Source organism: Sphaerodactylus townsendi, linkage group LG08, assembly GCF_021028975.2.
Source record: "Sphaerodactylus townsendi isolate TG3544 linkage group LG08, MPM_Stown_v2.3, whole genome shotgun sequence".
NCBI classification, from domain to species: Eukaryota; Metazoa; Chordata; class Lepidosauria; order Squamata; family Sphaerodactylidae; genus Sphaerodactylus; species Sphaerodactylus townsendi.
In genome coordinates, this window is record NC_059432.1 from 31,195,435 (window position 1) to 31,223,222 (window position 27,788).

General features: G+C 41.4%; 1 protein-coding gene across 5 annotated transcripts in view; it reads left to right on the forward strand.

The window, feature by feature from the left end:
- PCDH15 (protocadherin related 15) overlaps window positions 1-27,788 on the forward strand; it is a 904,280-nt gene that overhangs the window by 522,886 nt on the left and 353,606 nt on the right. For 4 of the 5 annotated variants that reach the window (XR_007245346.1, XM_048507034.1, XM_048507035.1 and 1 more), the window contains exons 8-9: window positions 9,227-9,241; window positions 11,319-11,384. Coding sequence is in view for 4 of the 5 variants with exons in the window: in XM_048507034.1 (XP_048362991.1) it covers window positions 9,227-9,241; window positions 11,319-11,384 (81 nt within the window). In the remaining variant the exon portion in view is untranslated. The remainder of the gene's footprint in view (window positions 1-9,226; window positions 9,242-11,318; window positions 11,385-27,788) is intronic. The other variant, XM_048507032.1, reaches the window with a different exon arrangement.

Below are 27,788 nucleotides of genomic sequence, written 5' to 3' on the forward strand. Positions count from 1 at the left end.
GTCTTGGAGGACCATGACAGCCACCTGCTGGTATATCTAGTCCTCCACCAGGGTAAGTGCCCCAGGGAAAACAAATACACCAGCTCAACTCTGTGCCACCTTCAAGAGTTGTTTCACCTCCCCCCCCCCCCTCCAATTTGGATTGGGATGTTAACCATTTGATCTGCCTTTCATATCATATGGGTGTTATTTTGTGAGAGTCCATATTTATTTATTACAAGGGACAAAGTTGGCTTACTATGTGGTTTGGACCATGTATATCTATTTGGATGTATGAAGATGAGACTTAAGTTTGTGCACAGTTAGGTCTTGTGTAAATAATTCAGTCACTACTGCGTTGATAAAGACATCACTTAACACAGGGGTCTTCAAACTATGGCCCTCCAGATGTTCATAGACTACAATTCCCATCAGCCCCTGCCAGCATGGCCAAGTGGTAGGGCTCATGGGAATTTTAGTCTATGAACATCTGGAGGGCCGTAGTTTGAAGACCTCTGACTTAACATGTTTGTTCACTTATAAGATTTAGAACATTCATTTGGTATGTTAAGGCAAGCAGCTTCCATTACATTACAGTGATGTTATGCTGATTCAGCAATTGTGGCTTCCTATTTTAAGAGTCAAATATTGCAGCACCTTTTCAAGTAGGCTGCTGGAAAGGTTTTTTATGTTACAGTAGCTCCATGTGGTTTTTATGACCCATGAACTTTTCTTATTATGAAGTGATTATTTTGTATGTCATCCAATGAAGTTTGCTGAAATCAGAACAGCACATTTGTTTAGGACAGAGTAATAGTTTTTGGCTGATTCCGCATGGGCCAAAAACAGCAGTGTGAAAACGGTGTGAAAATGGTATAAAAGGGTTTAAAACAGTGTAAAATGGTTTATACTGTTTTCACACCATTTTCACACTGCTGTTTTTGGCCCGTGCAGAATCAGCCATTGGGACAACTCTACATGTGACAAAAACAGTGGCTCAAGGAGATCTTTTTGGCCATATTTGATAAGTTGTTCATGGAATGATTCTATAGCCAGTTTTTGGTGATCTAGAAGGATTCAGGTTCCCTGAAGGATGTCATTGTGCTAGCCTTTGTAAGACTGGCTTTGATACTATCATAGAACTCCCAGAATTCAATTTCTGAGGGGAAGATGGAGCAAGGGTTAGACCTGAAAACCATCTCTAACAGTTAGTGATCATGGCATTTAAAAAGCTGCTTGTATCTGCAATAAACAGTTTACAAAATGATTATATACTTAATAAAGGGTTTGTTTTTAAAGGAGGTCGACTGCCTCTTTTTTGGATCTGAGAGGAAGAACTAGGACTTGGCGTTTTAAGGTGGCTGCTGGAGTGGTTGCATTTAGGGTCTCTAGGCCCCAGTTGTATATAATATGTATATAACCAGACTGAGTTCATTCATCGGAAGGTGGAACCACTTTTTGGGGGAACCTGGAGGATCTTTTAAAACTCCAATTACTACAGTATCTTCTTGTCAATTTAGAGCTACAGTGGCCTGACTGTATAGGTGAATCTTTTGCTGTGACAATGTCTCTGTACTGGAACTCCCTCCACACAACAGTCTTCAGTCTTTGTCACCAGCTAAAGACTCATGTATTCATTAGACTTTTTTTTCTGATTTTATCCTGAATTTGTGTGTGGCACTTTAATTTTTTTTTAATTTATTATTCTTAATTTGTATATGAATGTTTTCATATGCCTAACAATGTTTGGCATTGTTGAAATTTTGGTATTGTTGAAATTAATACTCTGCCTGATAAACAGCCAAGCTGAGAATTTGTGAGATAATACAAGCCTGCTAAATAAATATATGAATGTGGAAGGCTAGGAAGCCAGGGAAACAGAAAACTAGCTAAGAAACCTCCAAAGGCTCCCACCCTTACTAAGCGGATCATACTAATCTCATCCATATTTCAGCACTGTCCATTTCACTGATTTATGACAGGCAATTCTTGCACATTAATAGGGTTTCCAGGTCATAACACAGAGATTCAGTACTGATTAAGCTGAAGATGTATCAGCTACAGTTCTCTGCTTTGCCTTTATTCAGCTCTTTTAAAAAAACCAAAAAAAAATTCTCCCTGGCTTATGAGCTTACAAACCTATATTATACTTAATTAGACCACTTGCTCATTGGCTCTGTATTGTTCATTCTGAAGGATGGAGCCCTTGCCCTCATTTCAGGTCTGATCTTCTCCCCAGGCCTTCTGCTGGCTGTTGCTTTCCCATTTATATATTGACTCCAAGAAGCATAGGCCTCTTTGGTCTTAGTCATTTTGAAGATGTTTTTGATCCCAATGTTTACAACAAAGTTTATCTGCACTCCCCTTCTCAAAACATTGTTTCTTGGCTGCTAGTTACAAACACATGTGCTGTAGTGATGATTTATAGTATTGTTGATTCATTGATACCAAAAAATATGGGGAGGAACGCCATAAATAATAAATGTTAAGAGTACAGAAACAAAGCTGTGAGGTTATGGGCCAAAAAATGGCAGAGCAAGCACAGAAATTGTAGTTTATTGAATGCACAGGGGTCATGGAAAACAGCCCTTGATTTTGGTGGAAAAATAAAACATTTCAGTATGATCTCACTGTGAGGGAAACCAGCTTGGAAGTATTTCAGCAAAAAAGAAACACTGTAAAAATGTTTTCTGATATAACAGAGAAAAGGTATGTTGGAAACATTTTCAAAACCAGGGGGGTGGGGGGGACAATGCAAAACTACATGAAGGAAATATTTCCAGCTTGAAAATGTCATAAATATCATATGTAGAAAAGGGCACCTTCCTGACAGCATTGAGGAACTTTTAGGGAGACAATCAAGATGCATGTCTTCTCCAACTTAATTGGTTTCTGCAGTGGTTAGTGCTGCTACTGTGGTAAATTGTAGCTAGCAAGTGCTTCCTTCCCATCACAGCACCCCAGGCAGTGTTCAGTAGTGATGAGATGCATTAGGAGAGATGCACCAGTAGCAGAAGGTAACAACTGTGTTTTCAAAAAGAATTTTTCTTCCTCATTGCTAAAGCTCTTTTTCACCCAAGTGATACAGGTTTTCCCAGTACTCACTGACTTGTAAAATCTAATTTGAAAAGCCTGTTTTTTGAACACATAGTACATCTTGTATTGAATTTATGCAATTCATGTCTAAAGGCTGTAGCAGCAGTTATGCATGAATGTATTTCTGAAGAGTGTTCAAACAGATGCACTTAATTCTCCATGGTATATGAGAAGTGAAGCTGTGAAGTGCCAACTATACAGGTGTAACACACTGCATTCCTTCATTACTATAAACAGCATCCAAGAGACTTGGGGGTTGAAATTTCACACACATGTTTTAATCGAAAGGACTACTGTCATCTGCCTTTAACCAAGTATAATTTGTTTCATTTATTTACTTGTGTTATTTATAGTCTGCCTTTCCAACTAAAACTCAAGGTTGATTACATAGAGTGAGTTAACAAAATCAACAGAATGGGACATTCAGCGTAAAACATTCAGAAGTAAAACTGAAGCAAAGCATAAGTGTTAACACAACACACTAAATGATGCAAAATTACACAATAGGAACCAACCCATAGAAAACTGTACACAGTAGTATACAGACTACAGTCTCCAATAATTTATTCAAGTATCTTTGTGAAACGTTTTGTAACAGTGCTACCCTATTGTTTGTGTAGAAAAGCCCTCTTGAATACTTCAGTTTTGCATAGTTTGTGGAAAGTCAGAGAATGGGAGTCTTCCTGACCTCCTCAGGCAAGCCATTCCCCAAGGTGGGAACCACAGAGAAGACACATTTACAGGCAGTTGTTGACTTTGCCCATTTGCAGATTGACACCTGCAGAATGTGTTGCTTGAATGAGCAAAGCTGTCATGGTGGAGCACAGGGAGAGTGATGGTATTACAAATAAAAAGGTCCAAGACCATGAAAGGCTTCTTATGTGATAGCCAGTACTTTAAATGGAGCCCACTAACTGATGTGAAGTCAGTGGAGTGACTGTAGAATGGGAGTAGTATATGTGCCCCATCTAACTCCCCATAATACCCAACGGGAGTTTCCACATTGATTCTGAGGAGAGACCAATGTACAAAATATTACAGTCGTCCAGTCTGAATGTCACCTTGGCATGGATCGAGTTAGCCAGAACATCCAAATCAAGGTAAGCTAGGCTGAGCAGAAATAAAATATTTCCTGCAATTGCATTAACTTGCTTCTTTTGCACGAATGTTGTGCCCAATCAGCAAGGGTCAGACAAACCACTTAGAAGGTCAGAAGCATAATATCCTTCAACACCTTCACCTTTGGAACCAACATTACTTCTATCTTTCCAGAGTTTAGTTTCAATTTGATCACTCTTAGTCATTTTATCTTAGCTACCAGGCAGCATCTTAGGACCTCTACCACAGCACCAGGAGATTTGGATAAGGATATACATACCTGTGTAGTATTTGCATGTTTATGATAACCAATTCTAAATGTATGAATGATTTGGCCTAAAACCTTTACATAAAGATTGAAAAGCATGAGGATTGTGCCCTGTGGAACTCCATAGGATAGGTTGTCCAACACCAACGATAACTGGTCTTGAATGGCAATTGTTTCAGTTCAACCCATACTTAAACTAGCCCCAATGTACAATCCCTGATGCTTACTTTGCCTGTATGACTCAACAAAGTACAGAGGCATATCTAGGCAAACTGGAACCCAGGAACAAAAACTGAGTTTGCCCCCCTCCCCGCTGCCCGGTATGGGCAGCCCCCTCCCCTACCATGACCAAACAATGATTTTTGAACCACCTCACAAAACACCTCCCACCCCCAGCAAAACATACATGGCTCCCTCCCCACAACTCTATTTTCTAATTTTGTCTTCACACCAACCCTATGAGGTAGGTTGTTAACCTGAGAAACAGCTCCAAGCCAGTGCAAGTGGGTATTAAGCATGTAAATCTCTCACAAATCACCACCAGCAAAACATTTACCAAACAAATGTCAACATCATCTCTCAAAAATCACCCCCCACCCAGCAAAACATACATGGCTCCCTCCCCACCAACTCTCTTTCCTAATTTTGTCCTCACACCAACCCTATGAGGTAGGTTGTTAGCCTGAGAAACTGCTCCAAGCCAATGCAAGTGGGTATTAAATCTCTCACAAATCACCCCCGTAAAACATTTACCAAACAAATGTCAGCATCATCTCCAGTGGAATCCACCCCCAAACTGCATCATTTTCAGTGGTGTTTAAACTAGGGAGCCCAGATTCTTCTTTTAAATCCACCTTAAAGGGAAAATCTGGGGTCCCCAGTTAAAACAACATTGAAAGTGATGCTGTTTTGGGGTGGATTCTCCCCCACCCTGAAACAACTTCACTTTCAATGTTTAAACTGGGGACCTCAGATTCTCCCTTTAAGTCCATGCCGAAGTGGATGGATTGAAAAACAGAATCTGGGGAAATGTGGTGGTGGGGGGGTGCCTGCTGTCAGGCATGCAATTGTTAAGCTAGAAGCACCAAAATTTCACGGTATCTTTAGGAGGCTCTCCTGATGATACCAGCCAGGTTTGATGAAGTTTGGCTCAGGAGGTCCAAAGTTATGGACCCTCAAAGGTGTAGCCCCCATCTTCTATTAGCTCCCATTGGAAACAGTGTGGGATGGGGCACCCCCTTTGGGAGTCCATAACGTTGGGAGTCCAAACCTCACCACACCTTACAAAACCTGGGTGGTATCATCAGGAGAGTCTCCCAAAAGATCCCTGAAATTTTGGTGCTGCTAGCCTAAAAACCACTCTCCATGCAGGCCAAAAACATTAAAAAATACAAAAACACACACACATGATTCTGAATTTTTTGCGCCCACCCCCATGACCAAATGGGGGTGCCTGGGGACATTTGACTCCCTATGTTCCCATAACAGATACACCCCTGACAAGGTGGCATGATTCACAGTGTCAAAGACAGCAGATAAATCCAGCAGGAGTTCCAGGGGGGACTGGCCTTTGTCTACATTGAGACAGAGATAATCAACTAAAGCCAGCAGAGCCATTTCCATTTCATAGCCCGGTCTGAACCAGATTGAAAAGCACAGGGTGCCATTTTGTTACAATATGCCACTGCTTACAGCAGCAGTCAGTTCAAATTCAATAATTTATGTTATGGGCCTTTTCTTCTTTTTTTGTCTACCACTAGGGTTCCCAATTCTGAGTTGGGATATTCCTGGAGTTTTGGGGTGGATCCTGAGGAAGGTGGGGTTTGGAGAGGGGAGGGACATCAGCGGGGTATAATTCTAAAGGTTCCACCTTCCAAAGTAGCCATTTTCTCCAGTGAAACTGATCTATGTAGTCTGGAAGTCACTTGTACTTCTGGAACATCCACTGGCATAATGCCCATTGGGCAAGGTGGGCAGCTGCCCAGGGCATCACCTTGTGGGGGGCATCAAAATGCTGGGTTCGTTTTTGGGTATTTTAGAGGTTTTCCATTTCTGGCCTGCAGGGGGTGCAGTTTTTAGGCTAGCGGCACCAATATTTCAGCGTATCATCAGGAGACTGCCCTTATGCTAGCCCCCAAGTTTGGTGAGGTTTAGTTCAGGGAGTCCAAAGTTATGGACTCCCAAATGGGGTGCCCCTATCCCTTATTGTTTCCAATGGGAGCTAATAGGAGATGGGGGCTACAGTTTTGAGGGTCCATAACTTTGGCCCCCCTGAACCAAACTTCATCAAACCTGGGTGGTATCATCAGGAGAGCCTCCTAAAGATACCGTGAAATTTTGGTGCTTCTAGCTTAACAATTGCATGCCTGACAGCAGGCACCCCCCCACCACCACATTTCCCCAGATTCTCTTTTTGAACCAAACTGCACCAAACTTGGGGGGTATCATTAGGGCCGTCTCCTGATGAGACCCTGAAAGTTTTGAGACGGTGCCTTCAGAAATGTGCCCCCCACAGCCTGCAACCCCCATGGACAGCAATGCAGAAAACTCAATGCAGAACAAAGATTCTTGGGCAAATTTCTAGGATGTTCCTGCAGGGGGTGCATTTTTGGATGTATCGGCATCAAAATTTCAGGGTATCATCTGGAGATGATGGCACCCCCCAGGTTTGGTGCATCAGGACAGTCTCCTGATGATATGCTGAAATTTTGGTTCTGATATGTCTAAACATGCACCCTGTGCAGGCACCAATGTCCTGGTGCAAAAAAAATTTGGTCGTGGTGGAGTGGCCGCCCATGGGGGGGGGGCATCCAACTCAGGTTTTGCCCAGGGCTACAGTTTGCTTAGGGCTGCCTGATTACGCCCCTGGGAACATCTTCAGGTTCTACCTGGAGGTTGGAAATCTTATCTACCACTTCCTTATTAGATGTTTGGGAACTGAGGTTTGTCGGACACACGGAAGGAATTAACCTTATTGATTAATAAGATTTTGTGTTGGCAACAGTACTAGCCATTAGTCAAGCATGGGTGATGAGCTCTTCTCTGTGGTGGATATTATGGTATTATATATCTCTGGTGTGGACAAATTCAGGAGATGAATGATCACAATGTGACTGTTTCCAACAATTTATTAATATGGTGTGTGACTAGATCCACATGTCTTTGGATATTGAGCTATCTTGGTAATTTATCTCCTTGATTTTCCTGTGTGGACAGTGAAAGGGATGGATGACATGATAGCAGTGTAGAAGTGCAGAACTAGCTTGAGTTACATGCAATGCAGATTATCAGGATTTAAACATATAATTAGTGAGATATAACAGTAAGCCAAAAATATAACATAGGTTGTGTATCTGATGTTTTTACGATAAGATCCTTTGATATAAACTTTAGGCCCCATAAGATAATACTCTTAGGCCCTTTCTGCACGGGCCATAAACGGCGCCCTGGGGACGGCAAAAACGCCGTCCCCAGGGAGCCGTTCAACCTGGCTCCCCTCCCCCTCCCCCAGGGCGGCGTCAGGCCGCCTCCAAAAACCTCCCTCCTGGAGGGAGGTTTTTGGTAAACAGTGCAAACCCGGTGGCGCGGTGCGAACAGCACCGCCGGGAATGCGCTGTTTTCCCCGTCCCTCTCCCACTCACCTCATCGCCTCCGTCGCCCTGCTGGCCTCCTAAGACCCTCCCTCGCTGTCCTCCGACCCCTGGAGGTCGGAGGGCAGCGTGGGCGGGTCTTAGGAGAACCAACCAGGCTGATAAGCAAGCCTGACGAGATAAGTGGGAGAGGGAAGAAGAAGCGGCTTCCGATCGCGGAGCTGCCTCTCTTGCGCCAACCTCTTTGGGGGCCGCTCGCACACTCTCGTGCGAACGGCCCCCACCCCCTCTACCGGCAGAATTCCTGCCAATGGGGAAGCGCCCGAAGGCCCATGCGGAAAGGGCCTTTGTCTTTTAAAAAATAGGTCTGAAGATTAACAGAGTTCTTTTGAGTATTATTTTACTCATTTTGAGTATTATTTTCTTTTTCCGTCAAATGAAAATTAAGTACAATTTTGCACATTAATATGTAATTTGGTTTTAAGTCATTTGAAAGCACTGGACAATCTTGAAAAAAAACTGTGTGAAGATTTGTAGTCCTCACTCCTTGGGTTGATGTTGGTGTCATGCTTCAAATAAATTTAAAAAATTGCTGTAGTTTTATCTCAGTGTACTTCTGGTGTGCAGAAACCAAATCAGAGCATACTTTTTAAAAATTTATTTATATGTATGTATGCATTTTTAGCCCACCCTATAACCAAATGCCAGCTGCTGACAATGTTTTTCTGTTTGCTCATAAATATCAGGCTAGAGATAGTGCCCAGATAGTCTCAGAACTCTGCAGGTATTGCAGCGCTTATACACAGACATTTACCCTGGAGTAAGACCCATTGAATAAAGATGCACCAAATATTCAATACTGGCATGGGGACGGAAACTCTGAAGCAATTGCCCTGTCCACTTAAGTGAATGGAGAACTCTGTGCTTGTGGGAACAGTGTGCATCTGAATGAATGATTGCATAATACTCTGTTGGCTGTTGATAGTGCTTCTTTGGAACGATGCACATTCCATTCGCACAAAGCTATTTCTGAGCAACTTTTCTTGCATTGTGGTATATAACTAGATATGCTCAAACTTCTGCTTGTATTGTTGTGTGTCTTCAAAACTTTCACTATAAAACACAACAAAAATCTTACTTACTTTCTTTCATTATTCTGCTCTGCTTCCATTGATGACTCTTAACTTCCCTCCAGACTGGCAATATGAGGGTAAGATTGCAACTTCCTGAAAATTGCTTGTCTGTTTTTCTTCTTTCTTTCCAGTTTTTCTCTGTTTAAAACTTTATTAAAATTCTGTTCACTCTCTCTAATTAGAGACTGCGGTTGCAATTAAATTTCAATTATGTTTGTTTCTGTTGTGAAGCTTTAATTACAATTTATTCCTTTTAATCATTTTTTATGTTGTTTTGGGTTGAATTACCATCACATTATTCCTGTCCTGAAGGACTTCTGTTCCATAGTGGTCTCTGTTTAGTGCAAGACATGATTAAAGAAGAGCACGTGAAGTGTATTGTGTTGTGATGTGGCAAAAGCTTGATGTCTGAGTAGCAAGTAGACCCCAGTAAAGCAACATTTCATTAGAGACTGGCACCTGAAATGTGTTGCTGTAAAGCCAAGCTCCTTTCTGAGGAAACCCTTACAGATGTTATGTTTGGGAGTATCCAGCTACACATACCAGGGAAAAAACATGACCTACAATCCTCCTATGTGCAGTTGTTGTTTCAGCTACATAGGACATCACCATGTAGTACCCAATTCAGACAGAGTGGTGATCATACATACTGGGAGGTTTCCAGGTAGCACTTGTTCCCGGTACACTGGATTGAACACCCCCAAAAATAGCATGTGAAAGGACTTATTTGACAAGGACTTTGCTTAACATGAGCAATAGGTAAGTGCTTTGGAACTTGATGATACCCATCACAAATATGACAGATTTGTTTACCTTTGTTTAAAAACTCTTACTGATGGCATATTTTTAGAGCTAGCATGATTTGGAAAACAAATCTCCCCCTTTATCTGAACTGCACCCCAAATTACAATCTGAGCTCAAATACTTCTGAATTCCGACTTCACGCACGCACTCATTGCACTGTTGCAGCAAGTCCTTCCTCATAGCTCCCCCACCATCCAAGTAAGTAATCAGCAGCGGGAAAGGCTTGGTAGAATTGTGTGTGACCTCATCCTTAACTGGCCTGAGCATAGGCATAAGCATTATTTTCTGCTAGGACAGCATGGCCTTTGTAGTTTCCTAAGACTCCAAACTTGGTGAATCAGAGCAGGTTGCAAATGAACCTAGAAATCCTATGAACCACAACATGAAATTATATTTTAGTAATTACAATGTCATACTAGCATCTGAGGTAAACACACCTGAATCCACACTGGGCTATAGAAGCTATCTTAGGCCCTTTCCGCACAGCGGAAAGGGTGCCCCTGCACCGGCAGGAATTCTGCCGGTGGAGGGGTGGGGGCCGTTCACACGGGAGCGTGCGAGCGGCCCCGCAGAGGCCGGCGCAGGAGAGCCACCTCTACCCCGTCCCTCTCCCACTCACCTCATCACCTTCGTCGCCCTGCTGGCCTCCTAAGACCATGCGCTGCCCTCCAGACCCGCCGGTACATGGCCCACGTGTGCGGAAAGGGCCTGAGAGACTATGGCTGATTCCGCATGGGCCAAAAACAGCGGTGTGAAAACAGTGTGAAAACAGTATAAACCCTTTTACACCATTTTCACACCGTTTTCACACTGCTGTTTTTGACCCATGCGGAATCAGCCTATGAGACAGTTACTATCTCTTAGTCTAATCATTTCACTGTGGTGGTGTTGTGAGGATAAAATGGAAGGAGGGAGAACTATGCACTTTTCCATTAGTAAGAAAAGTGGGGTATAAATTTATACAATCTAAAGAAAAAACAAAGTATAAATGAGGGTATAAATTGAAAACTAAAAAAAAGAAACCCTGAGTATGCCTAGGAGCACTCAGGTCCCTTAGGAATGAGAAGACCCCAGCTTCCTCTAGGGAGACCTCATTGTCCCAACTATCCCTTCCCTTCATGAGTGCAAAGGATTTTCTTTGTGTATGAAGAGAACAGGGTTGCAGGGACACATCTACCAGGTTTTGTTTCTTCTTTTTGAAAGGGAGCCAAGAAGTTTTCAAGAATCCTTTGGGAAAGCTCAGAAAAGCTGAATTCATTCTGTGATAAGGAAAGCTTTCCTATCAATAAGAATTTTATGAAATGAATAATGCTGTGGAATTTCAAGTAACATGTATTTTCATGTTTGTAGACTGCAAGTTGGCCAGAACAGGGCCTCCAGCAACTATAGTTGCAATTGATGAAGAAAGTCGAAATGGTGAGTGTGATGTGCTAACAAAACTATTTGTTGTATTTCTCAGTTTATGGTGAATGCCATCAAAAATCAGCCTTATTGCATTCAAGCATTTTAGATCAATCATGCTTTATATTCTTGGTGGTTCCAAACTGAGTCTTAGGAGCTGACCATATTTTTTGAGTTTTCAGATGTTAGGTAAAGGATAGAACTGGTGATGTGGAATGGTATAGTATAGTCCAATCTTGTCAGATCTTGGACACCAAGCAGGTTTGATACTTTGGTGGGAAATCATTAAGGAAGAATTTGCAGAAGAAGCAATGGGAAGTCACCTCTGCTTAATCAAAACTGTATGGGATCACCATAATTTGGCTACAGCTTGATGGCACTGCACACACATAAGGTAGCGGCAGAGGTGTAGCTAGGGAAAATTGAGCCCGGGGCAAAATCTGGATTTGCGCCCCCCCCAGGCAGCCCCCCTTCCCCCATGACCAAAGACCACCCTCCCCCACTACAGCCAAAGAATGATTTTTGCAGCAAGTCATCTCAAAGCCACCATCACATTATAGAACATTTCCCAACTCACAAATCTGAACACAGCAATGGGCCATGGCACACAGCAGAGATTAACAAAATTTGACAACATTTTCAAAATGTTTAACAACTGTTGTAACACTTAAAAGTATTTTAAGTGCCATAACCTAACTTAAAAAATGCTTTCAAAATGTTTTGTTTCAATAATGTTTTATTACTCCTCCACTCATCTCCCTTTGCATTTCTCCCAAGCATTGCCAAAAATAATAGCCAATTTGGATTAATATCAAATCTGACCAAGTAAGACACAGTACAAGTCTGAATTTCCATCTTTCTCTGAATGCCTATTTCAGACTTGTATCTACAAGCAATTCCAAACACTGCAGATTTGTCCCTTTTAATTGCTAAGGGTGCAGCCCAAAAGTAACCCTGGATGACCAAAAAAGATTCTTCCCAGAGAGAGGGGGGGGCTTTATGTATTCTTTTGAATTTATATGGTGAGCATTCATCCGCCTCTGGGTAGCCAAGGCCAGAAGCTGCTGTGGGCTGCTTGGGCAAAAACTCAGAATCTACTTTCTTGGCTTGCTCTTGAAAAAAATTCTCGTTCTGAGTGCTGAAACTGTGCAAACTTCCACATTCAGTGGGCATTAAACTCCTCTGAATATCAGTGCCAAGAGGCAACATCAGACTTTGGCCCCTCTATGCCTTTTGTTGAACTCAGAGAGTTTACTGTGGGGAGTTTACTTCCCAAGCATCTCCAACACACATCACTCTCTACAATCCCAGATGCACATGCTATGTAAGGTTTGTGTCCCTGCTCCTTCTTCTTCTAGGCTCCTTTGTTTACAATTTAGACATCACAAACACTGAAGACATATAGCTATTATTAAAACATGCAACATTGTGCAGAACTAGGGTTGTCTGCTCCAGATTGGGAAATAATCCTGGAGATTTTCAAGCATGAAACCTGAGGAAGGGGGGGTTCTAGAGAGAGAGGATTGTGATTTCAGTGGAGTGCAATGCAGAATCTACCATACAAAGTTGCCATTTTCTCCTGGTGTGAACTGATCTCTGTACCTGGAAATCATTTGTAATTCCAGGGAGATCTATAGCCACCACCTGGAGGCTGGAACCCTTAGCTAACTATTCATTCCACTATCTGTAGTGAAAAAAACCACATTTTGCACTTACTTTGAGAGAGAGACACTCCATATTATAAAATTATATGCCAAAAAAACTATACTAAAACAAAAACAAAATAGCCAGCTATAGGCAACTAAAATAGCAAGGGGGGGAAGACTCTGAAGGTTTAAAGATAGATCTTTTCAAGTGAGAACTCAAGTATGCAAATTATGCTGCTTGTGTGCTGTTTGTATAATGCAGTTTTATAGTGCTAAAGTCCATTACCTATGAAGGTGGATTATTATTTCATATTCAATGCACTAAAGATCTCTATACAAAATGCAATTTACAGATATAATACTGTGCTTATGCTGGAAGAAAACAGGTAAAAGCCACAAACTAGCTTTTGTTTGCTTTATGAAATAGCCCCCTAGTGAAGCCCCCTGTAAAGCTTGAAAGAACTAAAAGAACACCTTTCATTTTCTTTTTTAAAACTTTTACTCAAATGCAAGTTTCTAGAAGGGTATGCATGAGATCTCTTTTCTCTCCACTCTCCCTGGCTCGTCTGGCTCTATCCCAGCCTTTTTTCACTCCCCCTCCCTCCCTCCCTCCTCCCTCCCTCCCTCATGAAACAAAATCAAAACTGAAAGTGAATGAGAGTGAGGGAGAGCAGCCAAGCAGATCAAGACAAGCAGGCAAGGAGGGGGAGGAAGCGACGACGACGTAACAGGCAAGGAGAAGGGGAGAACGGCTGGAGATCAGGCAGAGGAGGGGAGGCGCTGGGATGGTTTTGTGCCCCCCACGTGACTCCCACGGGGTGCGCCTGGGTCAAGTGTCCCCGGATGTCCCCGTGGGAGCTTCGCCACTGGGTAGCGGATGTTTTCTCCTTCCCATGTCAGGTTTTGCCTTTGATCTATGTTCCACCCATCAGAGTCCATACTGTGGAATTAGTCACATGTAGGTTAATAGGTATGACCAATCGTGTTCCATTTCCCGCCCCATTCCCTGTAGGCTCCCTGTTATTCCCTATAGGCTCCACTCCATTCCACTAAGCCTGTCCCCTAATCTGCTAGGTACCCTTCATCTTCAGCATCTCCTCCTGTGTCTAAGTGGCATTGCAGCCCCAAGTTGGAGGATCTGTGCAATAACTTTCAGTTTAATCCATTCTCTTATATCTGCAGTAATATGAATAGTGTAACCCCCACACACATACTCATTGATTGGCTAGCTTGCCTTTGTGGCGGTATGCAAGAAGTGATAAACTGTAAAGCAGGGGTCATTTTGTATCAAAGCTGACTTTGTGAAATAAAATGGCCTGGCCAAACTATGCAGGTTCTAACAGCTAGGAGGGCTGCAAATCTAATCTCATTTTGCCTTCAGGATATTATGATCCAGTTCTGTGCAGTGGCTTTAATCTTTACAATATGAACTGCTGTTAAAAGCCTCAGCCAGGGAGGCCTTTAATATCATTCCATTCCTCCTTTCTTCCTGTTTCAACCCCCTTGTGTTGTTGTCCAATAAAGTCCTGAAAGGCTGGATTAGAAGGAGATGGAGTTGCACTGATAGCTTTGCTCGATTTATAGCAGCAGTACAAGCAAGCTGCTTCAGCAAGCCTAGCCTGAGGGGCTGACTCCCAGTTCTCACTCTCTCCATCTTGCCAACAGTAGCACTTTTTTGTAGAGAAATTATGTAAAATAAAGCAACAAAACTTGTGGATAGCACTTCACTGAACAGCATGATTATATTGCACACTGTAACTAATGCACCGTTGTTGTTTTCTTGAACAGTACTGATATGCAAGCAGTTTGATAATTTCATCTGCCGTGACTTGGGATTCTATCTGTCAGGAGCATCTTCTGTCTGATAAACCCAGATATGCTAAAAATGAATGCAGAGATTATTGTTTGTATAGATTGCCAGTGCTGTACTTTATTTGGTATTGAAAGGCAATCATTATTTGCAATGCCCTCTCTCTCTCTCTCTCTCTCTCTCTCTCTCTCTCTCTCTCTCTCTGACTCACTTTAATATCATTCTGATGGGTTTTATGCAGACAGCTAAAAAGTGCTGTGTCATCTATGGCTATACTTTTAACTGGAACCTACTTATTTCATTTAAAGAAAATATGATTAACACTAACACTTGTAATTGTGCTGGAGGTAAAATAAAATTGGAAATGTTCTTGCTTTTCTCATTTGACACCCTTCTGTTTCAGTACTGTCACAAAATACAGTTTTAAAAGTTCTAAAGCTCCCCCAAAATAAGCTGTATAAATGCACATTGACTTACTCATGGAATCTTCACTGGACTTTCAGATGGCATGTGACAGATCCCATTTCAAGACTCTCCTATGTTATGTAAAAAATTAACAGATGCATGTCAGAGTAATGTCCCAAGAACATTTTCCTTGGAGTAAACCCAAATGTATGGAATCACCATAAGTTGGCTACAGCTTGCAGGTAGAAAGTTGATTCACTTTAGATGTTGTTTTGGCGGAGAGTTTTATGTGTAGTGTGGACTGCCAAAAAAAAACCAAATAAGTGGGTTCTAGATCAAATCAATTCTGAACTCTGTCTAGATGGTAAAATTACTAAACTGAGGCTATAGTGCTATCATCGCATTATGAGAACACAAGACTGGAGTGAAAAGACAGTAATGCTTGGGAAAAGGTGAAGGCAGCAGAAAAAGAGGAAAACTCAACATGAAACGGATTGACTCAATCAAGGAATCTATGACCCTCCATTTGCAAGACATGAGCAAGGCTGAAAACGATAGGATTGATTTGGAGGTCATTAATTCATATGGTCACTATAAGTTGGAATCAACTTGATGACGTTTAACACATACACACCAGACCTACTGAACATGCTTAACTGGGTCTGCTTAGGTTTGGTCTCCTGATAATGTTTCTGATGTGCTAGTTTTTCCTGACCATGATTGGCACGTTAGTTTTGCTGTGAGGAACATTATAAGTGTGGGCCCCTCCTGCTGAAACAGTGCAGTCTTACAAAGACATTACCACATAGTTTTGAAAACTATATCGACCTTGATTTAAATAAAAAAGTAGTATTGGAAAAGAACATAAGGAATCATTATCCAGCATTGCAAACAGGTTACACAGAAACCCACTCAGAACAAGGTCTGTGAAAAATGGATGAACCGTTAGTATAGATGCAACTAGCCTGGATAGACAATGCATGCCACCTACAAAACTAGTCCAACTGTCTAGCATTGTGTTCAGTTTCACAACTGACAAGGGTGTTGTTGGTAGGGTCCCATTCTGCTTCATGCTTCATCTCATTATTTGGTGTTGGATGTCTGTAGTTACTTTGTACATTATTCTAAATCTATTGACTTTCAATTCTAAAGTAGGGGTGAATGACAAAAGCAAATTCCAAAATACTCCAAGTCATAATACATGTAATGTTTTTTAAGAGTTGAAAGTGAAATGACAGAATAATCTTTGTTTATGATTAACCATTAGTTTCTTTCATCCCACTTCATCAAACAAGTTCTACATATTTTGGATTACTATAAAAACTTTGCAGAACTGTTTTCCAGAGACAATCATGGAATGCATGGACACGGTGCAAAAAATAATCCTTCTTTCATAGTTATCTTGCTCACTTGTTAGCTATTTTTAGATACTCTACAGTAATTAAAATCTCTAAATAGTGTGATATTTACATAATCTGTGTTTACAGTACAGTTGTTCCTGAATTGTTATCCAGTAACTGCTATACTGAGATAACAATCCTTCTATTAAATTAAGATGTTCCAATGAATTGGATCCTATGGATGTATGTGGTTCATGGGATGCATTGTGCCCCTTTGTTTTGTAACTACCTGTACCCTGTGTTCATACCTATTACTGGAGTCCAAATCTACATTGTTTTGATCTAACCTTTTTTTAAAGCTAACCTGTTTGTTTTATCATGAGAGACCTATTCCCACACACGTTGTAAGTTCCCTGGGTTCATGGTCATTTATCTGGCCATCATCATTTCTTCAAATGTCAGCTTCTTCCACAGAAAACCTTCCAGGCTGGTGAAATAGATGTACAATCTGAGCTCTAATTATGCAGCTTCTGCTTCTGCTTATACTTCAGAATAAACTTGCCTCCGATTTTTGTACAGTGACTTGGCTATCTATTCAGTGCATTAGTTTGTGCTTTGAAGTACCATGTCATAGCTGCCATAAAAACAGACTGTGTGACAGATTTTGTAGAAAACTTCTTAAGGAAATAAAAACCTCAAAGTCTCATTCAATGTTGTGAGGTAAATATAAATAAACACAGCATATCAATAAACACAGCATCTTCTTTCATCTTTGTTCACCCCGCCGCCTCCATACACATATACTGTGGTTCATTAAAATAGGCTTGAGATTCTCAGTGTTAAGACTTGATCAAGTATAGGAGCTTTTAAAAAGTGAGAAACATCAGTCTTAATATTGTCAAACAAGACAGAAATCTGCAGATGGAATATGTGATCAACTTTATGTCAGTTGGTCCTATCCACAACTGTTATGCATTGATCATGTTTTGTTTTTAATCGTATCTCATATATTTTGCAGGACACAGACCATGCATTCAAAGCTCACTCATGTTGGGTTGAACTTTAACCTCAGGTCCACATAGGACCAACATATAGAGGTCAGAGATGGGTCTAATAGATGACCCTTGTCATGAGGAAGAAACACAAGATGTTTGAAGTACACCCAGAGGTCCCCATAACTTTAGGAACAAGACTCTTTCCCAGGGAAGAGGATAATAAAATGCCCAAATTACTGCAGAGCAGAGATGAGATTCCTTCATGGAGATAATCATTTGCCCAGCTGCCAGAAAAGACAAGATGGATTAGTGATAAGACAACACAAGCCTTTTGCTAATATATGCTATCCACAGGAATCTTTTTTACAGGGAAAGGTTATGATGTTTTCTCTGAAGATGGAATATTGATGGGAAAGGATTCCTTTTCTGTGGTCAGCTCAGGGATCATGCCACTGTTGGTGGCCTAATGCATGTTCACTTAAAAAAGCCTCATCCCAGTGTTTATTTATTATATTTGCTTTATTTATAATCCAGTGAGATTCCAAGTGTATTATAGAGTTCAAGACAGTGCAGTCAGTCAGGTGAGACTTATAATAAGCAATTCAATAGTGTGAAACTACTGCAATTTGAAACAGAGCAAAAATAGACAGCCCTGTGATTCGTTAAGGAAGATCAGGAGGTTATGGCCCACGGTTTCTATATAATACAGCCTATGATGGAAGAGAACATCCCCTTCTTATACTTTCCACCTTCACATGCAATCCTGAGATACTTTGTGTACACTCTGGAACGTCATGCTTTAGCTTTAAGAACCAGCGTTGCCACTGCTTAGAATAAGTAAGTAGGCAGCTGGTCAGGGTTTTTTTGTTTGTTTGTTTTGTTCTTCACATTAAAACTCCACTTGACTATATGATTTGTTTTTGCAACTTTTAATGAACATCTTCAACAGAGGATTTTTGCTTCATTTTGTTTGACTTGCTGGAGAATGACTTGAACCAGGTCAGGCTAAGCTTGGTTACCTTACCGCACCAAGGCAGGGTCAGCCTTGACACCATCGCAATCCTTCAACTAGTGATTTAGTTCTGTATTCACTTTGTAAATTATTTTTAAAGTTTTGTTTAAATAACTATGACTTGCATATTGGGGACTCATATGGTATCAGTTTAATAACAACTTTGTAAGAAAATGATCCGGTTCATAACTAGAACCCAACAAATTGCTAAATTTCAAGCATAGAACTGCAGCAAAGACTAAAAGGGTTTTCCCCCCTTTTTGTTTTGTTTTGTTTCTTAGAGAGGTGAATTAATTTGTCCTCCAGGTTTAGGTATAGGCAATCACAAGCTCATGTTGTTTACTCAAAAACAAAATAAGAATACAGAAGAGAGTTTTAACTAAGGATGGTATGATAGGCATTCTTGTTTGAAAGCTCTGTTTTGAGTGACAGAGCTTTCTGTTTCCCCTGCAGAAAATTATCAGAGGCTCATTCCGCACACGCAGAATAATGCACTTTCAAGCTGCTTTCAGGGCTCTTTGAAGCTGTGCGGAATGGCAAAAACAGTTGTGAAAGCAGCTTGAAAGTGCATTATTTTGCGTGTGCGGAATGAGCCAGAGAAAAGAAGCTGTATTTATAGTTTCAGGTTTCAATAACTGGAAGAGAGGCTCCCTGCAAACAATGTAAAACAGTTATTTGGAAAGGTGTTTTATACAGCTTAAAAGAACAGGATTATTCTATGCCACAGTGTATATGATCTATTTGTTGTATTTTCTATAATGATTTTACATCACTGTTTTCAATTTTTGTAATTCTGTTTTCTGCATTGTTTGGCATAGCATATCTAATAGTTTTTTTTGCCCTTTTCTAATTTTTGTAATCTTGGTGTTATTATATTGCTTACTATATCTTTCTTGCTATTTAATTACATTGTTTTACGCCATGTAATCCACCTTGAGTCCCAAGTAGAAAATTGGTAAATAATGATAATGTATACATGAATAAACAATGCAAATAAACAATGATGGACTGACTTGTGCACATCCTCCTCCCATAAAAATGTTCTGTCTGTGAGCCTGAGAACAAGACTAAGGAATGGTCAGCACCCTGTCAGAGACAGCCACTATGCTTAGTCACTTTGTGGGTTAAAAAGAGACTTCCATCCTAAGCAGAGTTACACTTGGTAAATATTTGAAGCCATGCAACTTTGATGCTTGAGAACTCCTTTGATTTCTTGTGGCCAGTGTTTCCAACAGCTCGGAGAACATTTTTTGCTTCTTTAACACATGCTTAAAGTGTGAAAAAGGGCTGCTGAAGCTTTTCATGATCTGGAGTTCTTAGTAGGATTGCCAGCTGTGAATTGGGAAATGCTTGGAGGTTTTGTGGTTTGAACCTGAGGAGGGCAGGGTTTGGGAAGGGTTCCAGTGGGGTACACCTTCCACAGATTACAGTTTCAAAAGTGGCCCATTTTCTCCAGATAAACAGCTCTCTGTTGCCTGGATATCAGTTATAATTCTCTTGCCACCAATTTGAGATCAGCAACCCTAGTTCCAAGGTGGGAACTCTCTAAGGAGTCTGAGCACATTTTAAAGATACGGTCTACCAGTACTTGAAATAGGGTTAGTCTGTGGTGTTTGTGTAACATGACTTTCCCTGTCACCAAAATCCCCTCATGTATTCCATATTTGCATAACAAGAGTGACATAGCCTCATGTTGTGTGCCCTGTTATCTGAGTCATGGCTATCCCAGCAAGTATTCCTGGTGGTGATATGCAGTGATTGGTTACCAGGTGTGCTTGGCAACTCTTCTCAGTCATCGTGGTGGAGTCAGATAGAAATGCTTACTTACAACATTTTTAAAAAGCACCTTGTACTGGCAAGGGTAGAAGTCCTCATTGAGAAGTCCTCAATGGCAGAAGGCCATTGCTTTCACATCCTGCATGTGAGCTCCCAAAGGCACCTGGTGGGCCACTGCAAGTAGCAGAATGCTGGACTAGATGGACTCTGGTCTGATCCAGCAGGCTAGTTCTTATGTTCTTATGTTCATAGAATCACAACTGAATTGTTTGTCCCTCTGCTCCATCCAGTACACTTCCAACCATTCTTAGATGAATCCCCAATGCCAGTGTACTAATATTATTATCTATTTTCTTCATTTATACCCCACTTTTCTTACAAACAGGAAACCAAGGCAGCTTACATTGTTTTCCTCTCCTCCATTTTACCCTCACAGTAGCCGTGTTAGGTAAGTTAGGCTGAGACTGTATGACTGGCCTATACACTGAGCTTCCAGTGCAGCATGGGACTTTGAACCTGAATATCTCAGATCCCAGTCTGAAACCACTGCACCACATTGCTTAAAATTGTTACAGTGTACACTTTATCTAATTTAAAGTTACAACATCATATCCTTCCTGAGCTGGCATGACCCAAGGATAGGATTATACCGCAAGAGCGGCCTGGTGCTGAAAATTTAATTAAAACTGAGTTGGCAATTTAAATTGGAAGAGTAGGCCAGTTTTGGGGTTCTTGTTCTTGATTGATTGCTGAGAGGGGCATGTCAGCTGTATTGTTTATTTCCTTTCACATTCCTATACGACACATTTGCAAAACAAAAATCTTTTCATCATTCTTGATGCGGTTGACTTTGCAAAAAAAAAAAAAAAAAAGGCCGGATGCTTGAGAGTGCCAGAAATGAAAATGTGTTCAGCAGGATGCCTTTCTGGTTTACTTAAAAAATTGTTCACATTATTTAGACTTTAAACCCTAAAGGTCATATTTTCATTACTTTCTGCTGTAATATGTTCACTGTGAATTGCCTTTATTTCACTCTAGTGGAAAAATAGCTTGAGGTGGAAATTATATATCATTCTTCATTGATAAATGATGCCCATAATCAGGACATCTTTGTTCATCTGAAATATTGTTTAGTGGGAAATAAAAAAAAAAAGCTTGAATTTTACTTGGTACTGCAACAAGTAAATCTCTTGTAGCACAAGAGTTTTTGTTTGTTAATGCCCCGAGACAACATATTAAAAGCAGGGTGCTTGTACTGGAGAATACAGAAATGGTTGGGGGGCTATTTTTTGTTTTTTCTCAGAACCAACAGGAAATTGTGTTATACGCTTGTAGGTGTGCCCCCCTCCCCCAATCACATTACTCAAATCAAATGGTATGTCACAACCCTACTTTATCTTCTGGCCATTTATTGATTTTTCCCCCCTCTCCTCATTAGTAGAACATATTTTAGAATATAGTAGTAGTAGTAGTAGTAGTAGTAGTAGTAGTAGTAGTAGTAGTAGTAGTAGTAGTAGTAGTAGTAAAACTTTATTGTATTTGGTCAAAGGTCCTCACAATGTAGAACAGAAAGAAAAAAAGAGAAGAAAGGAAAACTAGCAAACAGTATTAAACACTGAAATTATATATGTTAAAATATAACATTTCATTAGTAAAAGATTTTAAAGTATTTTAGAATATGGTCCTCTCATGAAATCAGGAAGTGAAAGCATTAAGAAGAAATTAGTCATGTGCTGGGTCTAAAAGAAAGAAATATGAGGAGTTCCACAAAAGCACAATGGAGTACTGAGTCATAAAATAATAATCCAAAAACATTAGATCAGTAATACTTACTCACTAGCTCAGGAGATGCAAGTAGGTCTTTGGCATGGCACTTGTGGCACTTATGAGCTTTGTTCCCCAATGTGGCACCTGCCCAATATTTCAGGGAAGTGGGCAAGGCCATTGCACAGTAGGGCTTATGGGTGACTGGTGGTTATTTGACCATTGAGGAAAGCCATTGGGCTGAAATGTATTTGGTCAGGGTCAGTAATGGTCTGGGCAGCCCAATCTAGATGGAAGGGTGAATAAGCTGTGGCAACTGGACTTTGCTGACATATTTTCCCTTTCTGCCAGTGCAAAGGGTACTGCCACCAGTGGAGAGAGCAAATGAACTGGTGGCTGGGCATCCTACAGCTCCATAGCAGTGAAACTCAGAAGTGGGTCCTGCCACAGAGCAATGTTGGCATCCTCGGGCGGGGAAGCTGGCTTCCACCAGCATTCCAGCCTTGGAATGCTGCTATCAGAGCGCTCAGACTTATGCTGTGCTTTTGTGTGGCATAAGCCTGTTTGAGCTATGGAGCAGTTCAGGTGGCAGAAGTGTTTTTCAAAATACTCTCCTTTCCTCGCCACCCAAAGCCCATGTGGAGGCAGCACAGTGCTGCCTTTTCCACGCTGACCCTAGCTGCCTCCATGCTCTCCCTGTCCATCCGATCTGGATCACATGGTTTATATAGCTTTGTGAGACTATTATTTAGGCAAATATTTTTAAAGTAATGTTGTAAATTTTCCTCTATTTGTTTACATTTATGCTTTTAACTCCTATATATAGAACCCATATGTTCTTGTTATCTTAACCTTTTTGGGGTCTTTATTCAATTTATTTTGGGTTAAGTTGTTTCTCTTTTTTTTCTTTTTTGTCTCACCTTGAAACACCTGAAGGCATAAAAATGGGTAAGCTATGCTTCCCTGAGGTGCCACGTGTGAAAGTAACTCCAACTCTTTCAATTGATGGTTATTGCAAACGTGGCTCTCTCTGAGCTGTGGAGACAACAGCACATCAGTGGATGGCTAACTTACAGTATATATCATCAAATTAGAATTTCTGAAACAGATACTTAGGGCCTAGAATACCCAAACTATCATATCAGTCTTACGTTTATGTGATTTTTCCCCTCTCAGATGAGCATTTAATATCTCCATTGTGTTTCTCTAATAATATTAATATAGTTTATTTATAATGAGTTTTATTTCAATTTGGATAGTACATATCCAATATAGATTAACAATACAGTTGTTTAACAAATACAGACCTCATATAATATAAACTCATCACTTAGTACACAGTATCTTGAACAGGTTAAGTGCTATAAGTACCTCGGCCTTTCATTCTCCTATAACCTTTCATGGGCAGCCCATAGGAAGGCCGCTCTCCAAGCCACATCCAACAGTATTTCAGCATAACTATGGCCGTTTCCGCATCTTGCAGGAACGGCCAGTCGGCGTTTATGACGCCCGAATTCGACGATGCTGGGACCGTCCGCATGGATGGTCCTGGGAACAGCTGGGCAGCCGGCGCCACGGAGTGCCGGCACCCGGCCGACCCGGCATGTCCCCAGGCCTCCGGTGCGTCGCCGAGGCCTGGGGACACGCGCCCCCTGGCCCTGTGCACCTGCTCCAGCGGCGCAGGGCAGGGGGCGTGTCCCCAGGCCTCGGCGACGCGCGGAGGCCCGGGGACAAGGTGAGTGCCGGGTGGGGGAGGCGGCGAGAAGCCGCTGCTGTTCGCTCGGCAGCGGCTTCATTGCGCCGTTTCCCCAAAAAGAGTGCTGGGAAGCGCTCTGGGGAAACGCCGGCTTCAGGCCGGGTGGGCAGCGCGAGGGCGGCGTGGCTGCGTTGCAGCTGCGCCCCCCGTGTGAATGGCGGCCTGGAGACAGCGTTTTTACCTTCTCCAGGTTGCCATTCATTGCCCGTGCGGAAACGGCCTATGCTTCTTCTACAACTGTGACCATTCCTTTATTCCTCCTGCTCAAAAATTTTTCAATGCCAAAGTCACCTTGAGATTGCTTTACGGAGTCCCAATTTGGATTCAAACTGTTAAACACTCTGGATTCCCTTCAATCCAATTTTTTTTCATAAGATAACTGGACTCCCGAATTGCGTGCCCTACGCAGCCCTTTGCCTAGAGTTAGGTCAAAACTCCTTGGAATCAGCAGCTTGGCTAAGGGCTTTTACATTCTGGCTGTGAGTTCATTTTCTCTCAGACTGTAATTCCACTGCCTGCTCTCTGATACCCATTCCAACCCCTGGTTTTCCATAATCAAAGAAAAAAATGGCTTCTATTGGACTGTTAGTGGATTCACTCTGCCCTTTGTCCTATTTCGAAACATATACAAAATTAAAAGGTCAGCTATTGCATAGAGAGTTCTCTGAACTAATCACTGCAGCCAAGAAAACTTGCTCTCCCCTGTCTTTTGCTATCCCATTTGAACAGGGTTATTTGATATACTACCTGTATTGCTTAATAAACCCCGTTCAAATGAGATACTTAATGCCTGCCAGGTTTAATGTTCTGCCTTCTGCCTTGTTGCACGGCAGATTTAACAAGCAAGAAAAGTCTAAAAGATTGTGCCCCAGAGGCAGAGCTACCAGGGGGCGGGGCGCACGCATTGCACCGGGTGCATGCCTGGGATGCAGAAAATTGCCCCCTGCGGCACTCCTTGTGGCTCCCCACCCCCCACCCCCACACTTACCTTAGTTCAGCCTGAAAGCGCAGACTGGAAAAGCAGCCTGTTCACTTGAGGCTTAAAACGATCTGGTGGGAAATACACTTCCCAGGAGACCTTGCGAGCCCGAGGAAACCCCCCCCCTTACCTATGTCCCTGATTCCTGTTAAGAGAATCTGAATCAGAACATAATTTTAAAATATGAGTGGTGTGTGATGATTTTTTAAAAACCCAGTTTAGTTACTCTGTATGCCATACTTCTCCCACAGGCCTGTATCATTAGACGCAATGATGCTTAGCCAAAAGACAGTGACATTGACTGTCCTTGTTTCTGTAGCATGGCCTTACATTCTCTCAAAATCACCCCTTGTTCCTCTGCATTTTATTACTGAGATTGTGGACTTGTTTAGAAGGAAAGGTTCTGGGATGGTTCATTATGTTGTCATTTTGACAATTGCAGCTGAAATATGTCACCAGCCATAGACCTTTCTGCATTCATCACAATGCAGTGAGCTAGATTAGCTACCAATGGTAATATGTGCATGGCTTTCTTCTGATTTATATGTCACTGTTCTTTGCTAGGCTTAAATTACATTTATAGGAAATAAAATTCAAGACATGTGTCAGAAAAAGAATTGTCAGAGAGACTGATTCCAAATCTTTACAAACCCTGTGAAGTTCCAGTGACATCTAACAATGCATTTGTCTCAAAAGTAATCCAAAATGGTAATATGTGGAGTGGCTTTTAGAAAGGCAGTTTGTTTATATGCTAATTAATTTAAAATATCTGTACATAATGTTTAATATCCTATACAGATTTTTAACCCCAATGACTTCTGTGCACTTAAAAGGGTGTAACTCTTTTTTGGATGGCACCAAAGGTTTCTGATAATGCTTGCAAAAACCCTGGGCTTCTTCAGAAAGTTACAAGGGATCCTCAAAGAGAAGATCTGTAATTACAACCTTCCTTAAAAGATGCAGCATTCTTCAGCATTCAGTTCTAGACATCTATCGTCTATTTGCATGTGTCAGCAGTGAGCTCCAACAGACTTGGCCATATAACCTGAGTGTATACCCCTTAGAACAGGGCTGTGAAGCATGTGGCCCAGGCACCAGATCCAGCCCCTTGAGGGTTTCTTATCAGGCCTGCAAGCCAACTGAGGCAACCCCCCCCCCCTTGATCCCGATCACCAGGCCAGATCGGGAATGGGGGAGTTGCCTCAGCTGGCTTGCAAGCCTGATAAACCCTCGTAAGGCAACCATCTCACCTCACTGTGGACTCATCAGTCCAGACACACACGACCTGCTGTTCTGTGGCCAATCAAAGCAGCCAGTCCCTCCCCGCAGGGCCTGACCCAACCAAGTCACATTTATGTCATATCTAGCCTCGAAACAAATGAGTTTGACACCCCTGCCATAGAATATGACTCAGAATCCTCTTTGATATGCAGATAATTTTCAACAGATAAATATTTAAAGTGGTCCCTAGAATAGAACATTGGGAAACTGCTGAGTTGCAGGCTCTCTCTTGAAAGCAAGATATGAACAAATGGCCACAACTGTATCTTACGGAAAGTATGCAATCAGAAGTTGACTAATCAACACAACAGGTATGAGACAACCTTTGTGCCCTTCTGGCAGTCTTCTAATGTGAAGCAGAACAATCAGTAACAGACATGATCTGTCTTCAGTGTTCTGGTGCTTGACTTTGAGCTCCCAAGCACCAGCACTGCAATACTGACTGATTTCTGGAGTTGCTTCCCTAGAATATTTATGACCTGTAAAATGGGGATTTCTCCCTTTCACTTAAAACTTGGCAGGAATGATCTGTTGGGTTAAAAAGGCTAGTGCCTCAGAATTCCATTATGATAAGGTGGAAAACAAATATGGTTCAAATACTTGAAGCCAATGGAAACTAACTACAGAGTTCTTTAAAAATTAATCCAATATTAATTAATCCAATAATGAATGGAACAAACATGAACAGGTTATTAACAAACATACAAACCCAAATCTAGTTTTCGCTTTTGGGGGGGGAGGGTTTCTCTATGATATTTCCTGTTTCAAGAAAGTCAAAAGGAGGGAACAATGATTGGCTCAGGTTTTCAGCTGTTTCTTGTTTTGTGAATGTATTTATTTGTGAATGAGATTGTGAATGAGGAAACAAGGAAACATGCATTTGATTCTGAAAACACTGCATGTTCAAAGAGAGACTTTCCACAGTGAGCATAAATAAAGATTATGGGGAATATATCTTCTGGGAGACAGAATAAGAATTCCTAAACCAGCTAGGAAGGGACTTATACTTAGAGGAGGTTTCCTTGTAAGGTTATTAATGATCTGATTAAATTACCTCACAAGAAAGATTTCTGTAGAGTAGATGTCTGATTGTGCAGATGTTGTGTGTACTGAGAGGAAAGATATCAGCCTGTCAGAATGCATAGTCTTACTGAATCCATAATTCAGTAACATTGAAGAGTAAGTCAAGACAAAACTGCAATTTCAAATGAAATATAAAATCTAAGAAATTTAGAAATCTTGATAAATTCTTAGGCCTTGGACAGAAAACAAAGATTGGGCATAGCTTCCTCCTGCTGGATCTCCATCTTCTTAATTTCTTCATAATTCTAACTTTCTTTGTTCAGTGAATTTTCCTTCTAATTTTTTTGAACCTGCCTTGGTTCTCCAGTGCTATTTTAAGAGGATTTGTTTGAAAAGAAAAAGGCATTCTACACCTTAGGGTGGGACAATATTAGAACTGTAGCCTGAAACCATCACACATTATGAGAAAGTTCTGAGGGACCCAAAAAGTCAAAATGTGGCAAAATCTGCTTTAGAGTGATAAAAAAGTGTAGAGTGGCAGGGGGGTTGCCACAGGGTTGAATGGCATAACAGTGCTATAGGTTTTACCCTAAAGGGTCGAATTGCATAACACTGCTACTGGTTGCACCCTA